The 23,155-nt window shown below is 34.3% G+C and overlaps 3 protein-coding genes across 7 annotated transcripts; all 3 read left to right on the forward strand.

The window, feature by feature from the left end:
• The first annotated feature begins 1,939 nt into the window (after positions 1-1,939).
• Positions 1,940-7,759, forward strand: LOC108730545 (glycine-rich cell wall structural protein 1.8). Of its 5 annotated transcripts, none has more exons than XM_018460314.1 (6): positions 1,940-2,104; positions 2,450-2,749; positions 3,435-4,010; positions 4,789-5,423; positions 5,610-6,153; positions 6,879-7,759. In XM_018460314.1, the coding sequence occupies exons 1-6, from the start codon at positions 2,035-2,037 to the stop codon at positions 7,103-7,105; spliced, it is 2,352 nt and encodes a 783-aa protein (XP_018315816.1). In that variant the 5' UTR covers positions 1,940-2,034; the 3' UTR covers positions 7,106-7,759. The 5 variants fall into 5 exon arrangements, with proteins under 5 accessions (XP_018315816.1, XP_018315813.1, XP_018315814.1 ...); XM_018460311.1 differs by having other exon boundaries at positions 4,789-5,070; positions 5,101-6,153; XM_018460312.1 differs by having other exon boundaries at positions 2,450-2,609; positions 2,649-2,749; positions 4,789-6,153.
• Positions 7,760-10,130: 2,371 nt separating this feature from the next.
• LOC108730496 (glycine-rich RNA-binding, abscisic acid-inducible protein) lies at positions 10,131-13,765 on the forward strand. Its single transcript, XM_018460226.1, has 4 exons — positions 10,131-10,266; positions 10,529-10,727; positions 10,906-11,106; positions 13,085-13,765. Exons 1-3 carry the CDS (start codon positions 10,131-10,133, stop codon positions 11,093-11,095), a joined length of 525 nt encoding a protein of 174 aa, XP_018315728.1. The 3' UTR covers positions 11,096-11,106; positions 13,085-13,765.
• A 1,000-nt stretch (positions 13,766-14,765) lies between these two features.
• On the forward strand, positions 14,766-17,494 carry LOC108730502 (uncharacterized). Its single transcript, XM_018460233.1, has 4 exons — positions 14,766-14,885; positions 16,085-16,214; positions 16,560-16,785; positions 17,315-17,494. The coding sequence occupies exons 2-4, from the start codon at positions 16,133-16,135 to the stop codon at positions 17,364-17,366; spliced, it is 360 nt and encodes a 119-aa protein (XP_018315735.1). The 5' UTR covers positions 14,766-14,885; positions 16,085-16,132; the 3' UTR covers positions 17,367-17,494.
• Positions 17,495-23,155: the final 5,661 nt, after the last annotated feature.

Here is a 23,155-nt window from a genome sequence, read left to right on the forward strand (position 1 = left end):
AAAATAATACTGTTAAAAACAATAGCATACCAGTTTAAACATGACATAAGCTCAAACATTTAATTTGAACTTTAACAGATTAAATATTTTACAGGAAGGCTTGATTAAATATTATATTTGAATTATATGTGTAAAGCATACGATATAACTATATAAGATATATTGAATTTGAAGAAATTTGAACAGAATTTATCTTTCTTTTTCGTCTTAGTATTTTACACTCTTATTTCCTTGACCTGATATAAATTCTCATCGCCGAAGCCATTCAGATTTGTACGTCAGAGCGAAGGAGAGTGTGTTTCGAGGACTGCAATTTTTATTTCCCTTATTTCAAAATATCAGTTCGTTACTGCCACATATTCATTGGTTTTCCCCTGCTTATTAATCGACTTTTCATATTCTTATAGCTTCGTTTCTTGTATTGTTATTCTAATAATAATTATTAAATTTGATTTTTTATGAACGTTCAGCGAATAATATAAGATATAAAAAAGATATTAATATTAATTGTTAATATTATCAATTCTATCGCCTTTACTCGATTATGGCTACATTGCATGTATATAATTTGCAATCTTTTTTTAGATGCATGGATGGACATAGACATGTTTCTACGTATAGATATTGGTTGCAATCATTTATGCTAATTTTGTAGAAAGATAGAGAAAAAAACAATAATTTTTTATTTATTGCGTTTGATTGTCGCTTGTCCGTATTTATGAGCCAAATTTTTTCTGAATTCTTTTTTTGCTGCATTCTCGAAATATTTTTTTTAGAAGAATCAACGTATAAATAAATAATAATTTGCAAAAGACATATCGGATTTAAACAATGTATTATATTTAAGATGTATTTAAATTAAAATCATATTTTATAAACTTTGGCATGGTGTAATTATATAAGCGCAGCTTATATTAATTTTCTCTTGCATATTTAACAAAATAATTGAAATATCTTTATAAAAAATTGCTATAGAAAAGTGAATGTGTTTTACTTGATTTCATATGAATACATATTGTTTAAAATAAAAAACAATAAAATAAAAAAATATCTTTAATTATTTATCTTTGAATATTGATTACCGTAGTCATCGATATAAAAAGGAGACAGAATTCAATGAAAACCATGCACGTGCATGCGAGATGTCATTTTAACTGGTTAAATTGCAAATGACTTTGCCACGTCGCTAAGGCTATTTGGGAATTAATATTTTTCTTGTATTAAATTTATTATGCTTATGTAAGAGCCAAGAACCAAGAATAAAAAATCTTTATTCTGTCAGAAATAAAACATATAACTTTTAAGTGGATTATAAAAAAAATTATCTTTAAAATTATCTATAAAATAAATTTAATAGCTTGTTCTATTATATTGCTTCTCTCGATATTGCTTCCTTTCCTGCTTCCTATTCTCTTTCTTCTTCTTCTTTTCTATATTTTTTCGAAAGTTTTATTCATACATTTATAGTTTTTTTTTATTAAAATTAACATAAAATCACAAAAACCTCTTATTAGATTGTTTCATTTTTGAGTAGATAGAAAGGAATAATTCAGGATTGAAAATGTGTTAAATACTTCGTCGAAATAAGCGGTCCTTGATAACCCATTCTGTGAGTGACAATACAACAGCAAAATTTTTGTCATTTAATCAGTTTTTACCAATTATTCCCAAAATTACAGATATTTAATATAAAGATTATATCTAACTCTAAAATTGCATTAATTTCTAATGTAAAAGTATAAGACTCCCAAAACGTAATGTTTCTTGAGATCGGTGTCGATTTCATGGAAATGAAAAATTATAGAAAATCCTAAACGGAGGCACTCGATAATACTCGTAATAGGAGAGAAAGAGAGGGTCAATTATTATCCGACGTAAAATCCACGCTTGTGTCGTATATAAGATGTTGTCCTCGTGCGAGAGCTTCAGTCGCTCTTGACTCTCTGACCATCGAGATATCGGCGAAACAGACAAAACAAGGAGGATTACTGTGTGTGATAGGCAAATTATTTATTTGCGAAAGTGAAAACCGTCATGAAATTATTTAGGTGTTTAGTGCCAGTAGTGGTGCTGCTATTGATTAAGAACTCCTCTGCGAGACCTGGTGAGTTTCAAATTATAGGGAAGTTTTTTCCCTTTCATTTACGACTAATTAAAAGGAATATTATTGCCAGATTGGTTTCCAGATATTTATGTAATGATGACATAATATCTAATTTGAGAGAATTATGTTACCAAAATGATTTCTACTTCTTTAATAAAATTAAAAAAATAAATTAACTATTAATTTTTTCCTATAAACTTAAATATTGTTAACCTTATGAGATATCTAATAAATTTATGAAAGAATTAATAGATGAAAGAGAAGAAATTACGAAGCATACAAAAAAGCCGTAAATAACGTTATCATTCAGTACTTTCAATAACCTTATAATATTTATTTGTGAAGGTGTGTTAGGCGATTTGATTGGTGCGAACGTTGGTAGATTGCTGGATCCATTGGGAGTATTCAGGCCTAAAGATGGCAGTGCTCAAGCTAGCAGCAATGCTCAGGCATTGGGAGGAAACGTAAATTTCGGGCCCATCGGTATCGGTGGTGGATACTCCTCAGCTTCGGCTCAGGCGTCGGCGAACAGCGGCGGTGGCTTAGCTTCGGCTTCAGCCAAAGCTGATGCTCATGCTAACGGATATGGAGGATATGGTGGTTCGAACGCGAATGCGCAAGCATCCGCTAATGCTAATGCACAAGGTAGGCTCGCGTACCTGGTGTACATAAAACATATTTCTATAGTTTTAAACTTCTTTTAAAACATGAGATAAATAAAATATTATGACGATTAAAGTAACTCAAATAATAACCAAAGTTTACGGAAAATTCTAAAATGTTGAATGTTGTGAAACATTGTGAACATTTTCGAATACTTTGAAACATATGTCTCCAATATTTTAATCACATTAAAACATTTTTATTTAAGTATACAATTTTATCATAATATCTTTAAAATATTATTCAAATATCCCGTGCTTTTATATCTTGGAGATGTTATGACTTTTTAATATTTTTCTGCAAGATATCTTGACAAAATAACAAATTCCATTTTTAACTATCTGTCCGCAGACATTAGTTTAGAACTCCGTTTATCTAGATATGTGAAGGGACAAGATAGTTTCGATAACTGAATGATTTACATATAATAGTGGTTCACTAACTTTCAAGTTCTTATTATTCGAATGTTGCGAATAGCTAAGCTATGAGTTGGGATATTTAAAACTGAGCACAAATTTGTTCGTTAAATGGATGAACGAAGTTCTACTATATTTTATTATCTTTTAAGAATAAATTTCCTTATTTAGATTTATGTTTAAATTTTTATCTTTATTATTATCCCTTTTTGTATTATCATTAACACGTTAATGACGTGTTTTTAACATAGGTTCTTCAGGAAACCCTGGGGGGTATGTTGGCAATAATGGTGGAATCAGCGGTTATTACCCTGGCGTTTCTCATCAAGTTACTCAACCGAATTACGGAAGTTATGGTGGCTCTCAGTCCAGTGCTAATGCTAATGCGAACGCGAATGCCAACGCCAATGGCGGAGGGTATTCTGTTGGTCCCTCTTATTATCCTTCTAGACCCCAAGCCATCGGCAACGCTAACACTAATGCTAACGCAAATGCGAACGCGGGTGCTAACGTCTTAGGTAGTGGCGGCGTGAATGTGATTCCCGATAAGTATCCTGGCGGAGGAATAGATAAAATAGAAGTTATTCCCATAAACATGCTGCCGCTTTCTCAACCAACTTTACCTGTCTATTCGATACCTCACCAGCCGCCTGGAGCTGGTAAGGGAAATGTGATTGTCGTTGTCGAGGAATCCCCGCAATATCCGCCGTATCATCGTCCGACTCCTCCCCATCGCCACCATCACCACCGTCAACCGCATTATGGTGGTAAACCAAAACAGCAACCCATCGAGGTCATCATCATTGAGGAACCAAGGCCTAATCCAGGTGACACTTCATGATCGAGCACATTTGAAAGTCATCGTGCAATTATCGTCTCGTTGAGATTCTAATGCACTAACTGGTGTGGCAGCTCTATGAATTTTCTGCACTATTTTTTTAATGTAATTTTTCATGAAAGTAATGTCATAATTAATCGTCTCGCTATTACTCTCTCCATGTACTACTCTCTATATATATCTTATCATACATGTTACAATGTTTTAATAATTAACTCGTGACACATTGTTGGAATTGGATAACAATTGACCACAAAATACTGTGAATCATCTGTTTCTTTGTATACAGCTCATTTATGTGATTAATGTGCACCTCATTCCATGTACTTCTCGCTTCGTCAATTGAAGCATCCTGCACAGATTTTACATCAGACGGAAGTCACATTCAAGGATATGTAAACTAAGAATGAAGACATTTTTCTTTCATTTGTGTTATAGTCGAGGTGAAGGTTGAAAATCACAGTACATTCTTTAACAGAACATTCCTGTAACGATGACAAGAAACAAGGACGCTGCTGATAATGCATTTTCCTTGTTTTCCTCATCATGACAAGCACTCTAAATGGAAAAGACACGAAACTAAGAATCTGACGTAAATTATGCGTGACTGAGACTGAGAGCATGAACTTCGTTACTTTCGTCATGTGATAATTTAGTTTTAGTATTTGTAACGACATGTTTTTATATATGTTACATCATATATACGTAATGTTATTAGTTAAATAAATACGATAAAGAAACTAATTTTTAAAAATATTTCTTTACAGTTATTGGCGGAAATAATGGCGTTCAAGGAACCTATCCTGGATATAAAGAAAATCCGTTTTTATCTAATGGCGCTGGATCAAATACTAATGCTAATGCCCATGCTAATGCTAACGCTCAAGCAGGTGCGAGTGCAAACGGCGGAGGTGGACACAATTATCAACAAGGTGGATATCAGCAAGGTGGATATCAGCAAGGTGAATATCAGCAAGGTGGATATCATCAAGGTGAATATCAACAAGGCGGACATCAAAGCGGATATCAATCAGCAGGATATCAACAAGGCGGACATCAACCAGGAAGATATCAACAAGGCGGACATCAACAAGGTGGCAGTTACCCAGTAGAATCATCAGGACACAAAAATCCAATTGGCAGTAATAATCCCTTTCTATATCCCAGCGGTCATTCCAGTAGCAACGCCGGTGCCAATGCTAACGCAAATGCTGGAGCTGGTGCCATCGCCGGAGAACAACCGATAGGTACTAATAATCCGTTCCTTAATGGTGGCGTATCCCAAAATGTCGGAGGAGGAGGAAACTATCCAGGAAGTTCGAGCGTTTTGAGCGACAAACCTAAAGGCATTTCTACCACCTATCCGGGACAATCATCCGGAGGACTCCCTGGCTCATTCGGATCGGCGGGAGCTAATGCTGGTACCAACGCCAATGCCAATGCCGGCGCTGTTGGAGGAGGACCGATCAAAGAAAGTCCAATAATTAGCTCTGGCGGACACGGTGGCGGATCTTCGGGAGTTCTTGGTGGTTACGAAGATCACGGATCTAGTCCAAACTTCAACGGATTTGGAGGACAAGTCGGTAGTTCATCTGGTGCTAACGCTAATGCTAATGCTAACACCGGAGTCACTAACACTGGAGGATCTGGTGGACATGGACCCATTTTTGGAGGATCCGGAGGTCACGGAGGATACGGTGGGGGCTCTTTCGGTGGTCAAGGCAGTGGATTTGGAAACGATGGTGCAAATATTCACAGTGGACATGCTGGAGGCTCTTCCGGAGCCAATGCTAACGCCAACGCTAATGCCAATGCCAATGCCGGAGCCGCCGGCGGTCATGGAACTATTCTTGGAGGATCTGGAGGTCACGGAGGATTCGGCGAAGGCTCACTCAATGGCCACGGTAGCGGTGGATGTGCACAATGTGGCTCTTCCGGTCTGAACCTCGGTGGCTATGGCGGTGGTTCTTCTGGTGCTAATGCCAATAGTAACGCCAATGCTAACGCTGGAAGTTCCGGTGGTGTCCCTGGTGGATACGGAAACGGTGTTAAAGGAACAGGACATACCGGAGGACATGGTGGTCAAAGCGGATTCGATAATCAAGGCGGATTCGGCGGATCAGTCGGAGGAGGTATATATGTGTTTTACATATAAATCTGTGTTGCGTGTAGTATCCTGTATAATAAACTAAATAAACAATTTTTTTTTTAATTAACCGTATCCTAAAATTCGGAAAATTAACTATATAAACACGTAATTTTTTTAATTGCTTGCTAACGTAGTTACTATTTATTAGAAATAAGCACAACTTCCTTTAATTATTATCGTCATTATGTAATGCTTGTTGACGTTTATCTTTGACACGTAACATCTTATTACATGTATGTAAATATTCATCAAATAATCATCGAACAAACGACGCCTCTATCCTAACAATTTCTAACGCATAATTTATCTTGTGTGTTACATAAGAGATGAAAAATTATTCAGCCTTATATCATTATTATTAATGACGAGAGCTTACAAAAATCAATCCTTCGGAAGTGTTAATACAAATCAAAGTATCTAAATCACATTGTCACGCATGTTCCTTATAACACTTTCGTTCATGGATTACGAAAACGCCATTGGGTGGAAAAATGATAAAAGACTCATCCTGCACTCCGATGGATAACCCAGTCGAAAGCTCTACATCATAAATATTTGTATATCCATCGGAGATTCACCGATCATAACAGAGCTTTTCCTATTCATTTTTCCACAGACCTAAGCCCCGAGGCCAAGGCATCAGCGTTGTCCATGGCGGAGGCTGTGGCGTCAGGACAGATCATAATTAAATGATTCGCTATCCCGCAGGCTCAAACGCCAACGCACAGGCGTCTTCTAATGCAATTGCGTCCGGTGGTGGATCGGCATCAGCAAACAGCAAATCGTCGGCCTTCACTAACGGATCAGGATCCGCAAAAGCCGACGCGTCCAGCAATGCGTCTTCAGGATCTTACGGTGAAATAGGATCGAAAAGTTCAGCGTCAAGCCAAGCATCAGCTTCAACCGATACCAGGGATATGCTGATCTTTAATTAAACATTGTGATATAACGAAACTAACCGACAAGGAGACTCGGAAAGAATCTTCTTGGCCATAATAGCGATATAATACTCCAATTTATATTTTGACGTTCCACGAACAAACTTACTTACGCGGTACGAATATTATATTGTTTAATTTTGCGATGAGAATTAAAGATTAATTATTGAAAAATTAGAAGTATGCATATCATAAAACTGTCTATTAATAAATACGTTTAAATTTATAATCACGAGTTATAAATTTGAATGTATTTTTGGAAATTGTGATTGTAAATTCGAGATTTCCTTGATGTCTCTCTCTCTCTCGAAAATAAGTTCAATTTTAAAAATAGATAAACAGTCTTGAGCATTTATTAGAAAACATGTAAGAGCAAGTATTTATTTATATTCGTATTGCGAATCGTGTTGGAGGCAGATCGAATATTGTTTCGCTCGATGCAATGAAATGTGTAAGATGAATAAATTACAACATCAGAACTTAAGACAAAAGGTTCTTTGGCTAATCATAGAAATATAATTTATAGAACCCGTTTTCAGTTGATTAATGACATATCTGCCTCAGACTAAATCATTTTTATACTCATCCGAGACATTCTGTGATCAGAATGGTTTTAATATATACATATATGTATATATATGTACAATATATTTAGACACTTAAAATAAAAGATCTTAATTTAATACTCTTTTTATATTTATAAGCGTACTTAAATTATATATAATTAGCTGCGTGTAGATCGCCTCCTTTGAACTTTGGATCTGTGATTTACATGACATGCCAATGAAATATCTAATAATAAAGATATTATAAAAGTCCTATTGTAAATGTGATTAAATAAATTTAAAGATGCCGATTAAAATAACCCGATGTGTTAATAGATTTTAACTTATCTACTTATTTCTTATTTTTTTCTTTTATATATATACCTTTTTATATAATATTGATTAAAACAAAAAAAATCTGTCTTATGTTAATTAAAAGTTAAAACCACTTCAGATTTCGAAGGATAAATGCGATCTCAACTATGCCATTCATAAGAGTAATACTCGACGATCAAATTAATTGTGACTGCTTACGTCCCCGTATATTTTTATAAAATCAGGGAATAACAGCGTTCACGATTGGCACCAGCAACATCTCTCTTTGTCTTTATTCTCACGATGGCAGGCATCTCTGGAGTGTCGGAAACAACGGGGATAAAAACTCGTCGGACTTGTTCTGCGCGAGAGTACGAACAAGGAAAACGGACGGAAGAGAGAATTGCAAAGATGCAGAGAAAAAATAAAAGAGAGAAAGAGAAAAAGAAAAAGGGAGAAAGAGAAAGAGAGAGAATAACAAAACGAGGAAGCTAAAGAGAGAGGGATGCCATCAGAATCAATCGTGACGTACCTATATGATGTTCGTCCGAATCCGCGAATTGTTACGTGATTGTCACAATTAATACGTAATTATCGATAATCGTTTTTTATGCGTGTCATTTGTTTAGCTATTTCCTAGTATTATCGTTTATTATCGTGCGTTATCGTTATACAATATATATATACATATATACATATATAGATGTTTAATGGACTTGACGTGCCTTTTTGCAGTCTCTTATGCATTCTTATTATGTAATATATTATTACGCGAGTTGTGAGCATGTAAAAATTTAATAAAATTTGTGATGTTTTCGATGTAACGTTTTAATTGTCGCAATTAACATATTAATACACTTTATATATCCATTCTATTTTCACGCATCATATATATAATAATTAATATCTTAAATTATTATATGTATAACTTGATAAGTGATAATTGAGAAAGAGATGTGTTTAAATAAATAAAAACATGTATTATATAATTATACATAAAATTATATATCATATAATTATATATAATGTATACATATAATTTTATTAAAATGTGATTAATATATACCTACGACAAAAAAAATTGAACTTATTAAAAAAGTTTGAAAACAAAAGATTTTTCTTAAGCAGATTTTAAATATACTTGAATACCTTGAATCATCATTGAAAGTGTAATAAACTCTTATTATCACATACGTTTTCCTTGACTGCAGAATGAATTTCTTTGATATATTGAATAATTTTATCTTTCTTAGTTCATAAATATTATTAAACGGAATTCTACAATTGTATGCGTTTTTTTGTAGTTATAACTTATAATATTCAATCGTAAAATCAATTGTAAATATAATTTATATAGTATAATTAAGGATTTTTTGTTACTAATATTTCACAAAGTGGGTTTAAAAGAATCCTGATAAAAAAATTTTGATTTCTCTTGAAAATTATAAGAAATATATACACGAAAATATATAAGTCTAAATAAGCGTGTAAAAATAGTTTTGGACGTGTAATCAAATTATTACATATTAAGACATGTTGTAAGAACTTTATCTGTGCATATATGTTTGTCTTCAGTCTACTTTCTCTCATTCATGGACAACGAAAGGTCGACTGCTCAATAAAATATTTTAAATATTAATACAATTTATGTGTAAATAAAAGTATATGCTTTCTTTCTTTCTCTTAAATTACATAAACATTTAATATAAGTGACGCATGTATGTTATATTTGTCGAATATGAAAACTTATAATATTACATTACATTAGTAAATAATAATGTTGAAATTATTAAGAAATAGTGTGAAGAAAGAAGAGGATCATCTTTTTTCCTGGACCACGTGACACGTATGTACATAACATGAGCAAACTTAAATGAATGTGTAAATACTTTCGAGTACGTGGTTAAAATCAAACTTACGTCAATATCCATCGGCGTTAGGATTCCGTTTATATCTTCGGCCTATTTCCGGTCGTCCCTGAAACGGAAGGTCGTCTACTTTTTGAAAACCAATGACCGTTCGGAGTTGCCGACATTGTGAAATTGTGGACGACTTTCCTTGAATTTTGACGGTGAAGGGATATAAAAGCATGTGAAACGTAAGACCAGCTTCGAATCGTTTTCCAGACGTTTAACAAGTAACAGTGACACTTCCGTTTCGCGATGAGAAGTTTGCTTTTAATAACGGCACTTAGCGCGATTTTTCTAAGAGAATCATTTGGTAAACCAATGGAAAAGATGGATAATTCTGATGTGTTAGATCCCGTTGCCTTGACTGTAAACGAATCCTCCGAAATTGGTAATAAAAATTTTTAATTTAATAGATTAAGATTTTTTTATAACTAGCACGTCTTTAAAAAGCAATTTTAATTTTAACAAAAATAATGTAAAAATTTGTGCATTTTTCATTTGCATATATGATGTTTATACAACTTCTTTATTTTTTTAGGGGAAGTTGTGCACTTATTTCTAACTAGAATATTATTTAAATATTGATATCTAATTAGCATATTATTTAAATATTTATGTATAAAGGAATATAAATGCTTATATTACTTTAGAAGCCACGAGAGAGCAAAGATCGCCGCAATTCGGTTTGTTAGGTGGTTACAGTGATTATGATTACGATGATGCGTATTTCCGTTACGGAAACAAGCGAAAATATCATCATTATAAACCGTTTCGATCTCATAGGCCACATGGTCTCATCGGAGGATATGGATGTCGTGGAGGATATGGCTGTGGTGGAGGATACGGAGGGTACGTGTAGAATATTATTTTACTTGATTAAAGAACAATCATCGCTATTTTATATGTAAACGTAAAAATTAAATTATTTTATCATTTTATCATACATAATAAATCAAGAAAAATCTGCAGTTCTTCACAAATATTTGTGCAAGATAACGGTTTGCATTTTACCTTCTGATTTACGCAGATGGCAACCGGACTATGGCGGCCATGGACAAGGAGCGTCCTTTGCCTCAGCATCAGCAGGATCTGTAGGTGGAGGTGGTCCTTATGGTGGAGGACACAGCCAAGCGAATGCACAGAGCGCGAGTTTTAACATCGGGCCTTTCTCAGCCTCGTTCAGCGCTGCTCAATCGTTGGGACAAACTGGATTCTGAATTTTTAAACGGTAAGCGTTGGACTGGATCTTATCCTAATACACTGTAGACTCGTATGTTTATTTAATTAAATATTTGTCAAAATTAATTAAAGCTTCATTATGCTAAAATACCTACGTATAAACATTTTACTTTATCATCTATCACTATCTTCGCGCACTCCTATGACAAGAAAAGAATGCGCGGAAATTAAAAAATATAACTAATTATTTATAAATATTGCAAAATATATTAATTTATATAAATTTTATGCATTTATGAAAATATTTTATACAAGATGTTGCTCTTTATTACGAACATTTTGATTGTTTGTGAAGATTTCATGTAAAAAGTTAAATAGTTTATACCTTTTATATTTTTAATTATATAATTTATTATTACAGTATTATACTAGTATTATTCAAAATTCATATATTATAGATAGAATACAAGAAGTACAATATCTTTCGCATTCTAAGAAGGGTTAAAGACCAAGGATGTTGCGCTGCAGCATTATACGCTGTGGCCGCCCACGAAATTGCGCCGGACTCGTCTCGGGTATAGGTCAACGAACTCGAGGGGCCCGGAGGTCGGGTCCGGGAATCCGCGATTCGCATTATATTACCGCGATCTCGTTGTGCCCCCTAACACACCCCGCGCTGCGCTGACCCAACGCGGATGAAACGAGCCTGAAACATCTGTCCGGCGCGGCGGGCCCTATGGCGGACCCCGAAGACACAACAATCTTCGTCGGGGAAATACGGGCGTATTTCACTTTCGCCGGAGTATGTACTCGTATACGCGAGAGAACGGCGATTATAGCCGTGCAAATGTACATGTGTTTATGTATACATTTCTGTATAAATGTGAGTGTGTATGTGTATGTGTGCGTGTTTAAATATATTTGAGTGTGAGTGTGTATGTACATTTGTGGGACCTGCCCGGAAAGGCTTCGCGAATGTGAGTTGGCGCGGCGTTCGCGCATTGTGCCATTGAGGCACACGGCCCTTTCGGGGTACGTGTGAAAAAGAATGAACAAAAAAAAAAGAAAAGGGGAAATGAATCTTCTTGGTTCTCAGGCGATCGGCAGACGGCCAGACAGACGGATTAACTCGTTTTAAAGGGACAGCCAGACGCCATATTGTTGTTTTGGGGCCCGTAGTTTAGGTACGACGCTCCTCTCTCTCTCTCTCTCTCTCTCTCTCCTTCTGGGCGCGACGAACCGGTCTGTTTTCGTCTCCCGAGAGATGCACCTACACGCGAATCGGAGTGTCGATTATGCACACACTTGCGACGCTTGGACATGCAAGTAAATGGCCATTGTTCATCGAAGGGAGTCAGAGAACTTGGGGATCGAGCGAGCGAGTTTAAATCGGATCGTTTCGGATTGCCAACGTAGAAAACAAGCATGACAAGTTGATACCAATTTTTTAACTCTGAACTTAACGATGCGCTTTATAAGTTCGAGCTGTGTATATCGAAATCATTTTGTTTTAAATCTTTGGAGAAATCGATTTTTTTTAGTAATTTTTGAAATTAATCCCGTGTATATAGCTTTGTGCTTAATATTATTCCTGGACTTTTAAAATTGCTCTTGTAAGTGATATCTTCAACATTTTTTGCATAACTCCGCGTAAACGTTTTATTACGCAGCTCTGTAATCGGGAAACAATGATGCCTTAGCTGTTTTCATAATGAAACTTTAAACATATGTAATCCTGTGTTGACGCAACCTTCGCTACACAATCGTTAAACATAGTTAAAAGATTGCCAAAGGCTTACTTCTTCTTATTAAAGATGACTCAGCCGAACATTAAAAAGAAAAACTGCTTCATTTCAAAGTCGAAGTTAGCAAGCAACAGAAATTCTTAATTTTATCCGAAATTCTTTCTTTCTCATTACTATTTTTAAGTAATTATGTTTGCACAACTGGTTTAATAATCATCTTAATGGAAACAAACATAATAGATACATGTACTTTAAATATTAAACGTTTCCTATTCTCCGCAGCTCCAAGGAGTAGCTAGGCGGCCTCGAATCACCCCTAATTTATTTCACCATCATCGTCTCTCCGCCATCATTGTGGGCCCATTGTTTACAAACATTCTACGTCACTCACTAGAAGCAAGTAAATAAGCCTAACCGCGTGCGTGAGCCACCCTCTTGCCTCTTGCGAGAGGATTTCCTGAGCGAGCAAGTTTTCTTTGTCCGCATGCCAGCCACCAGATGTTCTCCAAAATAAAACCGACAAAATATCGCGACATAGCGCCGCGATTCGTACATGAACAAGCGAGACGGAGGACAAATCTGACGCGAGAAGAGCAAGGATGGAGGAACCACGAAGAATGACGAAGTGGGGGGGAGACGCCGCGAGACGGAGGGTCGCTGGATAAACGGCACAAAGGGATAGGAAGCCGAAGGGAGGAGGGCCCTGTTAAGAGCGAGGGCCCCTGAAATCGAGATCCGAAAAGCCCCGTGCAATGACCGGACGAACCGCACACGCGATCTTCGCCAGCGCAGCATCCTCCGTTTCGAGATACTCTCCTCTCTTTGGAGAGGCCAAGAGGAGTTTCGAGGATGGATGCACAAGACGCGCTCGTCGAAGAAAGTTATGAATCTTCAACGAGAAACAGTTTATTTATGTGTTACTGTAGTAAAAAATACCAATGGACCAATTTCATTATTCCAGTGATCTCTACTAGTAATAAATGTTTAGTATAATTATCATAATATTTTCAAAAGATGAACAAATAAAAATAAAAAGACTTATAGAAAAGATAAGATGGAAACTATCTGATATTAACTCGACATACACATCTAGAGAGAAGCTTCCTTTAAATCCTAATCCCTTTAAATTTTTTTTCTTGGAACCATTTATATAAGACGATGGTTTTATGAAATAATAATGCAGTTTTAATTGTAACGGAAATTTGTATACTTGCGTTGATTAATCTTTGTTTATTTCTTTTTTCATAATCACGACGAAAATATTCGCGTATTATGGTCAAAAACAGAAAGCGAAGAACATTCGAGAAATTACGTTCGCTCGTTAAAGATCTGCTGTGATATTAACTGCAGCTATTGGATGAGATAACCTGTTATTTTAGAAACTACAGAAGATCATTAAATGTGTTATCTTTTGCGCTCAAAAATCACCTTGGCTTCAAAAAATTGCAGTCCGGCTTCAACTCTTCGCTAAAGTACAATGAATACGAATTCAAGTAACTTCATTTCATCATCATCTCATTAACATGAAATCCTACTTAAATCAAGAAACTTTTATTCTCTTGATTTATGTAGGATGAAAATTCTTTTCTGGAGGGATCATTGCCGGTTAAAATTGGCATTTCTAGATCGTAGTAGTGTCCAGCCTGAAGAAGTGACATTAACGATACCCGAGATGCATCAAAGAGACTCGTTAAAGGACTGTGCTGTCGTTAACCATTGTTTAGCCGCTCCTGGGCACCTACGGCCCTGCCAGCCGGTAAACCAGTCTCTCCGTCTGAGTAAAAAGAGAGAGAGACAGAGTACGGGAGTCGTCCAGATAAACAGAAGGAGAGATCAAATGAGAGAGACAGAGGGGGAGAGGATTGAGAGGAAAAAAATGAAATAGAAAGTGGTCCGGCCGGTGCAACAGACTACAGTATATGACGCCTTTAAAGCACCTCCTCCTGGTGGTACCCATGAGTCTGTTCCTGTTTTCCACACACTATAGCAAATCCGCGATGCTTTCTTGAAGGCTCCCGCGTCATTATGCTCGCATTTCTCGTGCGGTTGTCGACTCGGAAAGTATATCCTCAACTTATAGCCGGTAAGTCGAGATACATACTGTTAAGTATTAAGTGTTAAGTCTGAGATCCATGATACAAGTAAGTGAAACTGCGTCAATTTATAAGGAGACTTGTTCTGTCATTTCGCAAGGTCGAAGGCGAGGATGACGCGCGGAGCAGTGATAAGAGTTAATCGTAGTGTTGAACTCGGTATAATTTATTTTTTTCAAACGATACATACGTCTTCTTTTTCCAATCCATATGGCGCACAAATGTGTTCATTAAATTGAAAACGATATGAGAGGGATTAATAATTACAATAAAAAGAAATTGGCTTTCACTTTATAAGAGGAAACTTTAATTGAAGGGAAAATTAATTGACTGTTTTAAAATGCATGCAAATTAAGGCTATTATATTGATCTGTGTGTTTGTGCGATTATTTTATTTTAAAAAATAATTAAATTGTTTACTTTAAATTAAAGAAATCTTTTTAAAATCCTTTTTATACAATATTTCTCTAACTGTTCGGATTTTTTATATCACATTAATATTCTTTGAAGATTATTAACTTTTATAATCTATAAGATATTTATACTGTAGAGTGACCAATTGCGATAACGTTAATGAGTTGCACAATCCATTGCTTTTACGTAAGATTCTGCCAATATTGACTGCTCTAGAAAGTGATTCAAGTAGTAATTCTTTAAACTCGTGTTCCTACGAATGGTGATTACGAAATCGTCGAAGGCCTTTTAACAAATTCATCTGAAGTTAACGGCTGTTTAGAATTCCCGAGCACTCAGGCGTGACACAAGAGTAATAGTAATCAGTTAGTATAATTTTCGTATAGTCGAAAGATCGCTAATTTTCGCTATTGATGTGTCTGGTAGATTTTTTTAAATGTGTAAACGGTCTATACATGTGTGTCTGTGTGTGTGGAAGAATAAAAATCAATTATTTAAGGATTTGTCGATTTATATAATTTATTTTTTGTTTCGTGTGTATGTCAACGAAAAGGTAGTTACGATCAAATAATTAAATATTAATCAGATGAATATAATAGATATTAATAACAGTTTGATTATTATAAACGTTAGTAATAATCTAATTACACATTATGAACTGTATGTATGCAGGAGTCGACAATGTATATATTAGAATAGATTGCATCAAAATATTTTATTGAAAGCTTTGTCGAATTTATTTCTCACCGATCATTTTCGTTCACTTATTTTACAGGGTAACAAAAATTTCGATCTTTGGACATATTAAAATTCCCGTTACAAAATGATTAAAATTTTGGCCCTTTTACTACTCACTTCAGTCTGTGTCATAATCAATGCTCAAGAGACGGCATCTAACGAAAAATGTAAGTAAAATAGTAAAAAATATTTGTTAAAGAAAATCTTTGAAGACTTTTATTATATGTTTTTGCGAAAATATACATATAAATTGTATATAAAGCTAAAATAAAATAATTTTATTTAATTGTATTTAATAGTATTTAATTGTATTTAATAGTATTTAATAGTATATTTTAAATTTTCTTTGTCTTTAAAAATTTAATTAATAAAAAATTCATTTCCGCATTTCTTTGTCTAAAGGAACATTTATCTAAGAATTAAAAAAAAATTGGATGTATTTTTTGAATTTTATTTTTTTTTCTTCAGTAACTTATTAAACAATTTATCATATTTTCTCTTTAATTGCGCAGCACTTTTTGGCCAAACGTTTGATGAAATTATCGTATCGTCGGACTTAAACGTTAGAAGAAAATCAAAAGAAAATCGTCAGGGTAAAAGATTATTATCAAATGTGCCGTCAGCAACTACTGGTCCACCGGAAAGACCGACTGCAATTGCGTCCAGACTCGTTTTCGCCGATGGAAGCCGTATAACGCCAGAAAAAAGGGAGAAACGTGGCATAACAACGCGAAGGAGGTAAATTGATAAACAACTGTCTTTCTTGTTAATTGAGTTATCGACAAGTTTGAATCAATTAATGTCTGTTATAAAAATGCCGAAGTATTAATGCCAACTAAATAACAATGTAAATTATTTTGAGTACTTATTTATATATGCATATATGTACATGTACAATTAATTTTAAAAAAAGCTAAGTAATCTTAGATAATATCAGTTGATAATACTTTGTTTTACTAAATCTTCACACACACTTAATTATTGTTTACTGAATTGCGAAGTAAAACCGAATGATTATTTCTCTGAATGATTTTCATCCGATAATGTAATCGGAAAAAATATTAATTGCTCTAAACCAATTCTCAAGATAGAATTTTAATTGTATCACAAAAATGGAAAAACATATTTCATGCATCTAATTTTAAAAATAATTAGTTGAAAAGAGGACAGTTTATATATGTCTGAATCGAAGATTTTTGTTTTTATAATTGCGTATACTTAACATTAATTGTACGTGAAAGGACTTACATGATCTTTACAATTTCAGGTATCTGGATCTGGGCGTCGCGGGATACTTGCTGAAATCTCGGAAACGGTGAAAATTTTATACCCCGAGGACAACCGCACGACCCTCCACACCCTCATCTGTGATCACACTTCTTTGGATGAACTTTTAGGCCACGGTTCATGTACAAAAAGGATAATAAAATTTTTCTGTGTCATAACACTTCCAGCTTTATCACTGCGCATTCGCAAATTATTCTTCTTTCTTGATTTTTCACAAATCCATATTTTACATAATAAGATCTTCCTAAATTTGAATAATATTTGATATTTATCTTAGAGTGAAAATCTAGACATAATATTCAAAATCAAGCAGCTCTTTTAATTTAACAAAGTTAATATTCATTAATATGTCATTATTATCAAAATTTTGAATTATAAAAAATTAATCGTTCTCTAAATTTTAACACATATCTTTGCATTTTATTATCGTTAACACAGGACAGTTTTTTTTAGACTCAAGGAAAATGCTATAATAGATTTTCTTGAGACGCTGAGACAAACACAATTTGAATACGATTCTTTTACGAATACATCCTTATTGACGACGGTACGTCACGGTCTGACAATACGACCGCCGCAATGGCAGGCCAATTGTCAGGCATTCCGCGTTCGTACGCAAGCCGAAAAAAAGATCGGTTGGCTGAAATATAGCAGCCCGCCCTCAAAAGACAGCCGCTAGCACGATCGCTATGCATCGTGTCGATGCACTTCGCCACGCGATGCACCTACGGCACGTGACACGCACGTCCAAAACACATCATTTATGTACTAGCTTTTCCTCTCCAAGCTTATTTGCTCGCGTAATATTCTTTTCGTTTTTTTAATTAACTTAGATTGAAAAATTAATGATGTGTCACAATAAAGTCACTAATCATTAGTTTCAACATAAAGATAAAAATGTGAAGATCGTAACGAGAGAGAAGAGAAGAGAGAGAGAGAGAAGAGAGAGAGAGAGAAGAGAAGAAAGAAGAAGAGAGAGAAGAGAGAAGAGAAGAAGAGAGAAGAAGAGAGAAGAGAAGAGAAGAGAAGAAGAAGAGAAGACTTATCATTTATTATATTATAGAACCTTGGTTCTGTAACTTCTTCATTTGATGATTATCCTTATTCTTTGTATCCCTGCTCTTGCGATGATGAAATATACATTTCCTTGTCTTCGTAAACGGTTGTCATATTAAATTTCTGATTTTATAGACCTTTAGAGTTTCTTAAAATTTCATATAGTTTTTTAATTTAATATCTTCTTCACATACGTTTCATGATTACTCTTTTCACAAATTCGTCAGAAGACACACGAATTGTAATGTCTTCATTTTATTAGCCACAATCTTCACATTATCTGTAATAAGTATGGACAGTAATAATACAAAATGAGTTGTCGAATGCATATCCCTGTTATGAAAGAATAAAATTATATTACGCATTTGTTATTTTCTTGCGTACGTAATGCAAAAAATCTTGAATTTTCTTTGAATCAACTGAATGCCGGAAGACTTCGGGAATTTAATTTACGGTTAAGCTATAACTTTGCAAATAGTCGGTCGTTCGCTTCGTGCGTAAAGAATACGAAAATCTCGCATTCTGAACATTAAAAGAGTTCTAAGGTCATATATTATTTTATGGTGATTTTGTGGTTAGACTCTTCGGCATGCTGAGTCGTTCGTTCGTCATACTTCTGCTTTGACGTTACAGTACATAAGCAAGAACATGCTATAATTGATCGAAATGATACGATATATTAATTGCACATTCTTTGGGTCTTATAAATTAATTTAATCAATTAAGTTAATTGTTAATATTTTAAGAAATCAATTAGTTGATTAAAAGCTCATCGTCAGATTGCAGTGTGCATAATTTTGTGTTAAGCTTGAAGTGATCTCGATCTCACACTTCGATCCAGGCCGGAAGTAGCATCCCACGATGTGAATACAAATCCAACCAATCAATTTCCTCGGACAATAGGGAGAATGGACCGGTGCAGGTGTTTCGTTTTCGACACAATCTCGCATTTGCATCGGACCTCTATCGTGATGCAAAATCCGTAGGTCTTATTGCATGTATATACCGTTTGCGTATACACGTGGGCGTTTATGTTGATTGACGGTGCACCTGCAACTATTTTATATCTTCCCAGAAAAAGCTGAACACTAAATCTTAAACGCGATTATCTATCGTCAATCCGCTGACTGCTGATCACTGACGTCAGTGGCGCAGCTAGAAGACTAGGTTGACTATGAAGACGAACGACGTTTTATTTCGTTTTACCAAGTTTAAAGATTTATAAAAGTTTCAAAAATTATTTTTCCATATTCTTTAGAGAATGTCATAATTTTCATTTTAATAACGATTATTTAATCAATTTAGGAAACAAATTTTTTAAGACATGCATAATATTAGATTTTTTAAATTTAAACAATTACATATAACTATCTATATGTAAAATATTGTTCTTTCTTGATTTTTTATTTTAAAGAAAATACTCTTTCTAACTTTATTAATTATATATATTCATTTTATATTTTTCAAATTTTAATTCTCACGATCCAATCTTTTCGTCCTGCCTACGCCACTGAACAGGGTACACGTTTAAGTCAACCCGTACTATGATTCGATATAAAACGAAACTTTCATCCGTTTTATTTGGAAAATTTGCAAAATGAACGCAATCCATAGGCGAGATGTTACGCGGTCTTTCAACTCGCTGTGCTTACCGGATTTACCGGACTTACCGGACTCTTCGTGATTGGTTTCCAAATAAGATTGTAAATATCTACACGTACATCGAGATGATGTGTCTTGAAATGCTGTTTTGCGGAAGCTGAGGTGCAAGTTTTCAAAGCTTTTAATTTCAATCAAATACCTTTAAAGATGTTCTTTAAAAAAGATTTAAACGTTTTAATATCTCTATATAAAACGAATAAATATATGTATTTGTAAATAAAAAAAAATAAATGCATTGCGCCAAATTAAAGATATTAATTCGAGAGATTTTCTTATTAATAATAATTGCATTTGGCTTAATCCCTTCAAATCCCTTTGAAATCGATACGCGAACGACAGGCGAGAAATTCGCATCGCTCCTCGATTTAATATGCGTCACGAATTAATCATCTCATCAGCATCACTTGCCAGTCGATCGTTCGACAAGATTTCGAGTTAGGCGAGGCTACCAAAGTAGTACGATCTGTATGTCACACGTCTTCGACGGCTTGTCGCACGTGAGCCGATCAACGTATGCCGTTGAATAGCACGTGTAATTCGACATCGCCTAATCTTAATTCAGTCTGCGCGATGGCACTAAATGAGATTCCGTCGGCAAAACTGCGCAAACATTTGCGAAAGCGGGAGTCAAGTGTACCGCTGAAATCCTGGGAATTCTGGGATTTCTGATTTTAATTCCGCAACGAGAAGGGTTGACTTCGTACACGAGATATGAATTCATTATTGAATTTATTTCAACAAGTAAGCAAACAATTTTAAGAGATAATTTATATTTTATAGTACTCAGCGAAAAAAGTACTATGATCCATTATAAGCACAGTGAAATAATTAGGAATTCGAATCGTTTAAACTACATACATTATTTAAACCATTTCATTCTTGTAACTATTTCGTGCTTAAAATTATTTTGGTAAATCTTTATAAATAATTATTGCATAAATAATTGAATTATTTGTAAAAATAACATGCGCATCTCTCGTTTTGTGTCAATGAAAAAAATTATTTACAGTAAAAAATAATGCCATAATGACCTTAGATGCGTGATTAATAAATGAAAGCATTTCGTATCTAAATCTGTATCTTTTATTCTACATGTAATACACATCTGATATGCATCGTTTTAAAGAAGACTCAGAATAATTGTGATTCAACGGTACTAGACGCACCTGTTTTCTTGCCTATAAAAATGCCTTATTCTCAAATCGGTTTCAGACGTATACAGTCATTGAACTCGTATCGCATTGTTCTCAAACCAACCGCGTGCCACTTTAAACCCGGACTATTGATTATTTAAACAGTATACATTGTAACTTAATACATATATTAAAAAGAAAGAGAGAAGAAAGCATTTCTCTTATTTACCTTTAAATTCCTTAAAGTATAAATTTTATTCACAAGCGGACAAAAAAACTTTGTATTATACGGTTTATTTATAACATACTGTTTCAGTTGTCAGATATCATGACCCAATCAGCACACAATATATTTAAAAAATATTTTTTAAATATTTATTAAATATTTTTACGTTAAATAAATAGTTAAAAAACATTTTAAAAACATTGTCTGTTGATTGGGGACAAAAATATTAATTTGTTAAAAATTTATTAGCAAGAATCATGAATAAATTTTTATATAGTACGATTTATCAAGTTTATAAACAATAGAGAGAGAGAGAGAGAGAGAGAGCTCAGTCGACGCGTTGAAAGCTGAAAGAGTTTAATGGAATTATGGATTCTCACACAAAAGATTAGAATAATATTTATTCTAACTCACATTCGTCAGTTAAGCGGCTCGATTGTCGTGCTCGTACTCCGATATCGCAGACATTATATCGTGAGTTCGCGTTATTTCATGAATCAGTCCCGAATCGCACCGCTTTCCAAGTCACGCATATCGTATTTCTGAGCGTGACCAGACGGATCAAAAAGTAGCGTGTCTGACAGAAGGTAGACGTATCGCAGTTGGTATCGCAAAATTCATACATCATTCCCCCTGGAATATTTTTATACATCGCTGTCTCTTCCTTCTCCGACAGCATAGAAATCAATCTCCGCAGCACATCCGCGTCGTACTATTATCCAGACTCATACTTGGAAACGTTCCTATTGCGAACTGTGGAATCGCAATTGCCGAATTAATTCCTAAATGCAAATACGAATTTTACAAGCAATTCTTCGATTCTTGATACTCGCTGAATCACATGTTATATAATAACTTCAACTTGTAATTAGAATAGATACAATAATAAATAAATACATAATTTTGATTTATTTACTGTTCAATAAAAATAACTTTTTCAAGAATGAAGAACTCAAAAACGAAGGTAATTATTGATGTAACCTTTAAACGCTAAATATGATCTCATTTATTAATTGTTGTTATAATTTGATATATGGAGTCAAACTTAATATTCAAAAATCTATCGGGAAACATTTTTTTCTCTCACATAAGAGAAGGAATCTATCTTTTGATTGAAATAGGTCTTAGTGCTTAATACCATTCACATATGTAACTATGAACAATTTATAGAACTAAAAAATGTATTAAGTCTATTATTAAGTTCCAAAATCCACTTCAACCGAAAAATATAAAATTATTTCTCTTATTTGATCTATTTTTATCGATCTAATTTCCACTTAAAATTAGAAGATAATTACTTTTGCTCTCTTGTGTATTTTTTGTAAATAGTATTATTAACATAATAATAATGTAATAAAAAGTAAAATAATAATATAATAAGGAGATAAAGTTTTATAGATGTAATAAAAATCCTTAAAGGTTCTAATTAATACATTAATATTTAAAAATATTTCACAAATGCGTATTATAAAAAAAGTTTCCATTGTAAAATATCAGATCTCTTTTTACAACAGCTGAACAAACAGTTTTAAACAATTATACAAAGGTACCGGATCCATCCACCAATAATGACGCTAGTTTGACGTCACTGCCTACGACCGCACGTGTAACTTCTTAGAATTAATATTATGTCAGTCATACTCGTCCAAACGGGTACGTCTGGTCAGAGGTGACGATAATTCTTCGGGGATGATCAGAAGTCTGTAAGAGTCCAATAGTGGTGGCCGTGGCTGTCGTGTCTGGA

Source organism: Mycetomoellerius zeteki, unplaced genomic scaffold (assembly GCF_001594055.1).
Source record: "Mycetomoellerius zeteki isolate Tzet28-1 unplaced genomic scaffold, Tzet1.0 scaffold93, whole genome shotgun sequence".
In the NCBI taxonomy this organism is placed as follows: Eukaryota; Metazoa; Arthropoda; class Insecta; order Hymenoptera; family Formicidae; genus Mycetomoellerius; species Mycetomoellerius zeteki.